This window comes from Hevea brasiliensis, chromosome 14 (assembly GCF_030052815.1).
Source record: "Hevea brasiliensis isolate MT/VB/25A 57/8 chromosome 14, ASM3005281v1, whole genome shotgun sequence".
NCBI lineage: Eukaryota > Viridiplantae > Streptophyta > Magnoliopsida > Malpighiales > Euphorbiaceae > Hevea > Hevea brasiliensis.
Window position 1 is genome coordinate 76,576,083 of NC_079506.1, and position 9,836 is coordinate 76,585,918.

General features: G+C 32.4%; 1 protein-coding gene and 1 long non-coding RNA gene across 2 annotated transcripts; both read left to right on the forward strand.

The window, feature by feature from the left end:
* Window positions 1-1,355: 1,355 nt before the first annotated feature.
* On the forward strand, window positions 1,356-2,462 carry LOC131172481 (uncharacterized). Its single transcript, XR_009142950.1, has 2 exons — window positions 1,356-1,750; window positions 2,321-2,462. It is a non-coding gene; the product is annotated as an uncharacterized LOC131172481 (long non-coding RNA).
* Window positions 2,463-4,370: 1,908 nt separating this feature from the next.
* Window positions 4,371-5,950, forward strand: LOC131172994 (uncharacterized). The gene is made up of 4 exons (XM_058134633.1): window positions 4,371-4,409; window positions 5,391-5,501; window positions 5,624-5,704; window positions 5,794-5,950. Exons 1-4 carry the CDS (start codon window positions 4,371-4,373, stop codon window positions 5,866-5,868), a joined length of 306 nt encoding a protein of 101 aa, XP_057990616.1. The 3' UTR covers window positions 5,869-5,950.
* The last annotated feature ends 3,886 nt before the right edge of the window (window positions 5,951-9,836 follow it).

The window sequence follows — 9,836 nt, forward strand, 5'->3', positions numbered from 1 at the left end:
CCCATTTATTATTATGTTGATGAGTATGTGGAGGGTGAGCTGAGCTCCCCAATGGATTGTTTATTGTGTTTACAGGTCGGGTGAGTCGAAAACTCCCCGTTGGAAAGTCCATTTTATGGCCGGACTCTGTCTGTTTGTTTTCTTGAATTTGGGCCCAATGGGCCTTAGAGTTGGGTTAATGAATAGTTAAGGCTTACTACGGGCCTCGGGGGCTTTAGGCTGGCACTGGTCCTAGTGCCGGTCCGGCCCATAGGTTGGGTCGTGACATTTCAGATTTTAAAAATAGGGTTCGATTTTCCGAAAATATAAACTTTGATGATTTTTAAAAATTAATTTAAAGACCACGTGGCAAAACTAAAAATATATTTGGAGTCTATGTATTTTTTTGAGTTTTCTGAAATTTTTTCGAAATTTTTGGATCTCGTTTTCGGTCCCGAGGCAGAGTAAAAATTCAAAAATTTGTATTTCGAATCGAACCGGACCGAATCTGACCTGTTGAATCGGACCGGCTCCCTTTCCTTTTTTTCTTCCCCGCGCGCGTCGTTTCCTCTCCCCTTCTCTCTCTCTTTTATCTCTCCTCCCTCCCCTGCTGGCCGATACCTCCCCTGCCACCCCTAGGCCGGCGCCGCCACCCGACCTCCCTAGCCGGTAGGCCGCGAGCAGCCGGAAAATGCGCGCGATCTCCCTCCCTCGCGCGCGCAGCGTTTCGGCTTCTCCGGCCAAAATCCGGCCGATCCAGCCACCAATTGGACCGGGTCTTGTGTCTAAAATCATCTACTCGGCGAGAGCTTTCCATAGACACCAAGAACGCCGAAATCCATAGAGCGGTTTGTCCGATTTTTGCTCGGGAAGATTTTAGCCCATTTCGACTTTTGGGCTAGATTTCTCGAAAACCATGAATCCCACGAGAAAACCGAGGCTACCAGCGCGCTCCACTCGTCGAGAGCTTCGCGGCGACATAAATTTCAAATTTTTTCGACACCGTTTTTTGGTGGGTCCCACTGAACTTCGCAGTATTTTTCCGAGCATTTAATGAGCTTAGAAAATTCTGAAAAATTTATGTACTAACCCCCGTGTTATGGGCTTCGTGTAGGTATCCTCGATTCGTGGAAATTCGACGATTAGCAAGATGCAAATTTCGGGCGAACGGACCGTTCTGGAAAAGTCTCGGGTGGGACCGAGGTTTTGGCTAGCCCCCTATTGTCAGACGTCCTGAGCGCGTTCCAGAAGTCGGAATTGGTAAAGGTAAACCCGAACCTTACTTTTTCGTAATTTTCTAGTGCTTAAATGGGATTAAAAATCTATAAAATATTCGTGGTAGCTTAGAAAATTATGATTCTTTTTGCAATAGCTTAGTAATATTGTTAAGGACCGCGGGGCAAAGTTTTAGAATTTTTAGAGCTGATTTGGGCAGTTTTTGCAAAAATGGTCAATTATAGGGACTAAATTGAAATTTTACATATTGTGATGGATGATTGATTTGATGGGCCCAGGAGGGGCTGTGTGATGTGATTGAGTTGTGGATATATGGATTGTGAGTATAGAAGTGTTTTTTGAGCCCTTTTGCAGCTTGGGTAGGTCCTAGGTATAGGGGAGACTCTGTCGGATTTTCGGCACGACTTAGGACGTATTGGTCTTTTTCTTTGTTTGTATTGAGTCAGATTTATTAAATGATTGTAATAAAATTGTCAGGTGAGCCGGGACAGCCTTCTTCCTCCGCCCAGCCGCCACAGTGATTGTCGTCAAGTCTGTGAGTAAAATATTAATTTTAATTGTAATTTCGATATTATTATATGTTCAGCCTGCCCATGCATCACTTATATGCATATATTTATGTAGTTAAACTCTAGGCATGATTTATGATGCATTGATAACTGTTAAAGTGCCATGATGTTGTTGTGATAATTTGGAGCAGTGTGCGTGCGTTGGCGTGCGTGTGATGTGGTGTGGACTATGGATAGGACGGGTAGTCACGGGTTGAGTTCTTCGCTGGGACCCGATCCTTCGAGGGGTAGTCACGGCTTGAGTTCTTCGCTGGGACCCTCGATTTGGTTTATTAAGCGAAAGTCCGGCTTGAGTTCTTCGGCACGGGTTGGATTTAAGAGAGTCAGTATAGGATCGGCTCCATATGTTATGATTGATGCTACAGGGTGCGTGAGTGCTCCAAATTACCTTTTTGATGTTATGATGTGAAAATGATGTGGATGTTGCATTTCACTCTACAGGGTGAATTAATTTTAGATAGTTATAGAGATTATGGTTAAAATTGATATTTTACTCTCTGAGTCGAACGCTCACTCCTGTTCAATATTTTTTTCAGGCTACAGGAGGATTTTATTTTGGTTAACCTGCTTTTCTCCTTCGCAGGTTGTTTATCAATATTTGTGTAATTTTATTTACTCCTAGAATTTCCGCATGTGTTAGAAGTATTTATTTGATTATGGTCTGTAATATTATTATCATGTTGGACCTGTAAACGTATAATGATATGCATGTTTGATGGATTGGATGAGGGAGCTGAGCTCCCATTTATTTTTATGAGGATATGAGTATGTGGAGGGTGAGCTGAGCTCCCCAATTGAGTATTTATTATGTTTTACAGATCGGGTGAGTCGAAAACTCTTCGTTGGAAAGTCCATTTTATGGCCGGACTCTGTCCGTTTGATTTCTTGAATTTGGGCCCAAATGGGCCTTAGAGTTGGGTTAATGAACAGTTAGGCTTACTACGGGCCTTGGGGGCTTTACGCTGGCCCAGGTCCTAGTGCCGGTCCGGCCCATAGGTTGGGTCGTGACAAATTTAACTTCAAAATCGATAAAAATATTTTCTTAGAATATTTTATATATAATAAAACATATAGAGTTTTCAATAAGAAAACTTTAGTTATTAAGAAATTAATGCATATTATATTTGATGAAACTAACCCCTTTAATCCTAAAAAGAAAGTGGTGAGTAATTGAAAATATTAATGATAGATAATAGCAGTGCAATTTGAATATGTTAAAAGACTTTTTAGTCTTCCAAAGGCGCCATTGGTAATGTATAAATTAAGAATTTAAATAAATAATTTAATATTTTTATTGTAATAAATAATTTAAATAAAATAATAAAAAATAAGAAAGATGATAAAGCTCTCTTATTTTATATGTGCAATTAAATATGTGAAAAAAAAATGATTAATTTGCTTGACTGTATATTCCCACCTAACTCAGACCCAACTTTCACTAAATATTTTATTCATATGTTAGATGATTTTTTTTTTTTTTATTAACATGTTGGATTAGAGTTATTGGACATTTTATAAGATATATATAACAAGACCAAGAGCTCATTGGTCATAATAAATTATTTAATATCTTTTATTGTAATAAAAAATTAAAAAAAATAATTAATAATTAAGTCTTGAAATATACAAAACCCATATATTAGTTCATCTTATATTTTTTTTTAAATAATAATTTAGTCTTTAAAATTTAATTTTATTAATAAATTAATCTATATTGAAAAAATTTAGTCTTTAAAATTTTATTTTATTAACAAAATAATCCTTACATCTAAATTTTATATTTAAGTAATTACTTAAATATAAAATTTAGATGTAGAGATTATTTTACTAATAAAATAAAATTTTAAGAATTAAATTGTTTCGAATTAAAAAGTAGTTAATGACGGGAATTAGTTTGTTAATGAAATTTAAATTTAGAATTAAATTGTAACTTAAAATTAAATTAGGGATTGATTAGTGAGTTTTGTAATACCTCATATACTTAACTATAAATTACTCTTTAAAAATAAATGAAACAATAAAAATATTAACGCCCTCCTTTGTTGTATGTGATCATTTATCCATTAGCTAGATTCATGATATATGTGAAAAGAAATACTAAATATTGTAGATATATCTTCTTAATGTTACTAAATCTGATTTTTCTCCTAAATTTAATTTTTCTCTTTAGTTAACTTCCAAATCTTGCTCCTCTTTTTTTTTTTTTTTTTTTTTTCTCTCTAACATTATTTTTGCAAGAAATAAATTTCAGATTAGCTTATGATAATGCTGCACCTTTTTACAACTTAATTTCATCTTCATTTTACTGGGATAAAAATTAGTTGTCTTGCTATTCTACTACCTACACAATTCTGTAGAAGAACCTGTTGAATCTTGGAAGATTAATTAAAACCTTATTGACAATATAAACTTTAAGGACAAAATTCATAGAACATATCTCAAGTTTTCTTCATTCTAATTTTAATTTTTCTGCAGCTATTTTTCACAACAAATGATAGATAATAGCTTTGCAATTTGAACATGTCAAGGGCTCATTGACCATAATATGTACGTGTGTACCTAATGTCAATTTGTCTATTTTTGACAATGCCATCGTTCATGAAGTGGAGATTACTTGGTGAAGTTGTATATGGTGGGGGACTACCCCTACAATTTAAGATCGAATGACAGTCATCTTTAATTAATTAATTAATTACTTAATTAATTACTGTTATATATGTGGTGGGTAATTGAAAAGGTCAATGATAAATAATAGCGGTGCAATCTCATTATTTCGAAGACTTTTTAGTCTTCCAAACACCCCATTTTTACTGTGAACTAAGTTATAAAATAAATAAAATAATAAAAAATTAATAAAGATGATAAATCTCTCCTATTTTATATGTGCAATTAAATAAAAAAAAGATAATAATTTGCTTGACTGTACATTCCAACCGAACTCAGACCCCACTTTCACTAAATATTTTATTCATATGTTAGATGAGTGTTTTTTAATTTTTATTTTATTTTATTTGATGGTAATGTTGGATGAGAGTTATTCGACATTTTATAATATATATATATAAAACAAGACCAAGAGCTCATTGGTCATAATAAATGATTTAATATTTTTTATTGCAATAAATAGTTTTAAAAAGAATAATTTATAATTAAGTTCTGAAATATATAAAATTTATAATTTGATTTTTAAAATTTAATTTTATTACTCGCTCTCCGTCTATAAATAATAGTCATATTTAATTTTTTATTTTGTTTAAAATTATTTGATACATTTAAAAAATTAAGAAGAATTAATTATTTTTTAAATTTTATTCTTATTTCTATAAAATATAATAAATATTTATATAATTTTTTAATATTAATATTATTAATTTTTTCTTAATTAAACTAATTATTTGTCACTTTGATATTCATAAATTACTCAATTTAGATAAAAAATAATTAAGTAAATTATTAGTATTTTTTTATAAAAATAAGATTATTCAATTATTTCCTTAATTACCGTAAAAACTCTAAATGTGACTATTATTTATAGACAGATGGAGTAACAAATTAGTCACTGCTGTCTAAATTAACTATGAATCATTTTTATTATTATTATATCAGGAGCTTGAAGTGCTGGTTGATCCCATGAGAAAAGAAGTTGGATTTATACGCAAGAGGATAGACATGGCTAATAAAGAACTGAAGCCACTGGGACAGAGCTGCCAAAAGAAGGTGCATTTTCGAAATCATACACAAACCCTTTTCTTTTCTTTTCTTTACTTTTCCTTTCCTTTCTTTTCTTTTCTTTTCTTTTCTTTATAATGCAATCTAATAAATGTCATGTTTGGCAACAGGAGAAAGAATATAAAGAAGCACTAGAAGCTTTTAATGAAAAGAACAAAGAGAAAGCTCAACTAGTTACCACATTAATGGAGGTAATATTAATATAATTCCTTCTTTTTAATTAATTTTCATTTTAGTAGTTCCTTTTATCATTTTCACCATTTTCCTGTGTTCTTATCAGCTGCTGACTGAGAGTGAAAGATTAAGGATGAAGAAACTGGAAGAACTGAGCAAGAATGTAGAATCCAAACCTTGACATGTCTATTTCATCACACCAATCATTTTTCTAATGTGTGGTTTTCCTTGAATAAAGATGTGTTTGGAAGTAGCCAAAAGTATATGGTCCGACGAAAATTTATCATGATTTATTTTTACAATTAGAAAATAGAATTTTGTTTTGCATAATAACAGAAAACATTTGCACTCCATGCAATGCATAGCCTCATGTACCATTTCAATTAATTGGTTCTATTTTAATGTATTACAAGTCAATTATGACCAGTTTACTTTTAATGTAAGAGCATGTATGTTTTTAATTGATTGTTCTTTCTACTTCTTTTTCTTTTTTAATGGCAATACCAACAAAGAAAAGATAAATGCTCTGGGAAATTGAAAATAAGAATCACATATATCAGAACTGTACTTATCAATCGCATTAACTTATCAAATGAATTTTATACACAAAGCTACCTCCTTCACTTCTTTACATTTGGATCATTAACCTATCACTGCAAAACAAAAATCTGGTGCCAAGAACTAGAAAATTCTTGTTTGAACTTGATTTATTGTAGACTCAAAATACAAATATGTGAAATTCATATATTTAATTAGTGGTGTGCTTGCGTTCTTAACTAATTAAAAAAAAAAAGAATTTGAGTCTATCAATGGAGGTGTCTATCTACTTTTGGATGGCTGAGTTAATCTTTCGAGATCTCACATCAATTATGAATAGTATATGCATGGGATATAAGACTTAATATGCTTTAATAAAATTGCTATGAAAAAACAAATCAAATAATATATTACATTAAGCTAACTTTTAGTATGACGTAATCAAAATTGTAATACAACCGTGATTACATTATATATTCGATTACATTATTTAGTTAAAAAAAATTGATATAAAAGAATGACAATTATATCAAGCAATCAATTATACTTAAAAGTAAAATAATGATTATTACATATAAAAATAGATATAATCGTGATTACTTATTTTTATTTTGTTCATTTATTATTAACACTACTACCACCATACTATCCGGCCACCATTGCTATTACCACCACTTAGCCATTGCCACTACTTTCACCACCACCATTATCCTTACTTTGTCACCACCACTACCACTTAGCTACCCCTAACATTCGACCAACAATCACTTCAATCATTATTACTTATTATTAACACCACAAATAAATTAAAAAATTTTAAAAAAATTATCATTATATTATATTATTTTATTTTTATTTTTATTTTGCAATCAAACATATTAATGTAATGATAATTATATTTCATTATATTATAACTTTAATTTCATTACATAATTGATCATATTGCATTATATTATGCTCTATTAAATATAGTTTTAAAAAAAATAATCCATAGAATATGATTCAAAAGATTTACCGTTTCCTCTGGCTCAAGCAAGTTGGCAATACGCCCCTTTATTATTCCAATGTCTTCAGATGAAAGTTCATTTGAATCATTTTTATTATAATCTTCAATTGTTGTTACCATAGAGCTTTAACTAGCAAATCTTGGATCAACTTCAACACTATCAAGCCATGCATCCTTGAGTTCATTCTCATTGACATATTCAACAAAATTTCCCTCTGCATCAAAATGGCCTTCATCCCTTTTTTTGTCAAGATTGAAAGGTTCTATTTGAATCCTATCTTCAACGAAATTCCTCATAAGCGACTTCAGCTGCAGAAGCATCATTGAGTTCTGCGCTAAAGAGTTCAGTGGTGATTAGATTGTGGCGCTTTGCGCAACCAAACGTGGGTCTTTTCGCCTCTCTCTGAACATCTTCAATATATTCAACTTCATGTTCCGTTATTCCATAAAATTAGAGAGGCTTTTCTGCAAAGCACACATATCAAATGAATCAATTCCCAAGTCTCTTTATCATGAAAAATTGGAGGTCAAATAATGATTATTAATTATATATGTGCTAAAATGATGATTATTGTTATATGTCCGACGCTAAGCGCTGTCGTCGCTATCGATAGGTAGGACCTGTTCCTACTCATTTCGCTATTAATTGATACCTTTACTTGGACAATCGCCACTTAAATTGTTGATATAAAGTTGAAGTGATTTCACAAATAGGCTTGAGAAGAGGAAGAAAGAAAATGATATAACTTCCCATAAGGAGAGTCCATTGAGCATTGTGACGTCTGGGCTAATTCGGATTGGAGGTCATGGCTTTTTTGGTTTGGAGATGCAAAGGATAATCCCAAGAATACAACTACTGGAAATAGAGAGTTTATGCTCGAAAGGACATCCACCGACTTTGATTGAAATTTCGTAAATTTAAACATTATGACTATTGATGATGATGGATGATAGATCTTGTACGAATCTCATCATAATCAACAATTAAAGTGTATATGTTATGTATATATAATAATTGCATTGGATGAGGATCAATGAAAGAATCCGATGTATCGAGTTGACTTGTCAAAATAAGGCAGTGGCATATTGACTATAAAAGAAGCGAGAGACCACTATAAGGATTTGTACAATGCAGTACAACAGAATATCCTCACCATTATAACAGTGATTCCAAAATATCCTAGGGAGATCAAATATAAAATAATTGAAACAAAATTATGTATGAGGGAAGCCAACCATCGCTTGTTATAATAAATTACTTTGTACTCTGAAAAGGGGTCCTGAAGTGCCAAGAACAAAACCCCATCACCGAATTGCTTCCAAATTTGTGTAGCTCGTTCCTTTGTTCTAATTATATAATGCATACTATTAAACTCATGGAGATATTACAATTGAGTTAGAAAGAAAATTAATAAGATCCAAACTTTCAACCTAACAAAAGCGTTAATTGAATATTACTAATTGAATTAACCCTTGTTAGATATTACAATTGGAACATGATTTGCATGTTGAGCAATAAAATGAGTTATGAGTAATTGATTCTTTGTTAAATTAGATTTTTATTTTTTTAAGTAAACAATAAGTAAGGAGCATAATAAATAGCAATTAAAATTGTACAAAATAACATTAACTTAAAAGTAAAATTATGTTACAACTCCAAATTTTTCATTTTTTTAAATAAAATATTCAAGAATTAAAAACTTGTAGCTGTGGTAAAAACAGTAGTACTAGAAAGATGTTGGTCAAAATCCTTTGTTTTGAGCGAGAAAGTTAGAACAGTGACGACTAAATAACTTAAGATACCCAGAAACACCATCGCAGCTAGAAAGATCACAGAGAGAGTTGTTTCAAAAATCCAACAAGACATCTTCCCAACCTTTATCTGAATAAGGTAAGCCATGGAAACCGTAAAACTTGCAACGCCAAGTGTCGTCGTCAATACCGATATGTAGAACATGCCCCTGACGACCCCCCATTTTTTTTCCCCCTTTTCTTTTTCCCCCTTTTTTTTTTCCCCCTCTTTTTTTTCCCCCTCTTTTTTTTCATCTCCTAACATGTTGATATATAGTTGGAGTGATTTCAAGAATAGGCTGGAGAAGAGGAAGAAAGAAAATGATATAACCTCCCATAAGACGAGTCTCTTGAGCATGGTGGCGTCTGGGTTACAATCGGATCGGGGATCAATGCTTTTTTGGTTGGGAGATGCGAAGGATAAGCCCAAGAATACAGCAACTGTGAACAGAGAGTTTATGCTCGATAGGACATCCACTGCGTTTGATTGGAATTTTGTAAGAGTTGCCGCTGCATTCGGATCATTTCCCTGGCTGCCATTAGGTGGAGTTCGATAGTTATTTAAAAAAAGAAAGGAGTGAAATTAAGTATATTAATGACCTAATAAACATAATTACGCCAACGGGAAACAAGAAATACCTGCTCATCGTCACAGATTCTTGTTTTTCTTGTTTAGCAAAATGCAGTGTTGTTGGGATAGATCCCAGCTATTTCCAGTAGAAGGAGATTATGCAAGTGGTTGTGGCCTCTGTTATCTTCTGCCGGTGAAGTATATATGATACGGAAATAAAGGTTAGATTTTTTTTTTTTAATTG

Bases quoted from the DNA above. Each gene is read 5' to 3' on its own strand.
- LOC131172994 (XM_058134633.1), top strand. From the start codon at position 4,371: ATGCCATCGTTCATGAAGTGGAGATTACTTGGTGAAGTT. The intron at 4,410-5,390 runs GTATATGGTGGG...TTATTATATCAG, and splicing joins GGAGATTACTTGGTGAAGTT to GAGCTTGAAGTGCTGGTTGA. The intron at 5,502-5,623 runs GTGCATTTTCGA...GTTTGGCAACAG, and splicing joins GACAGAGCTGCCAAAAGAAG to GAGAAAGAATATAAAGAAGC.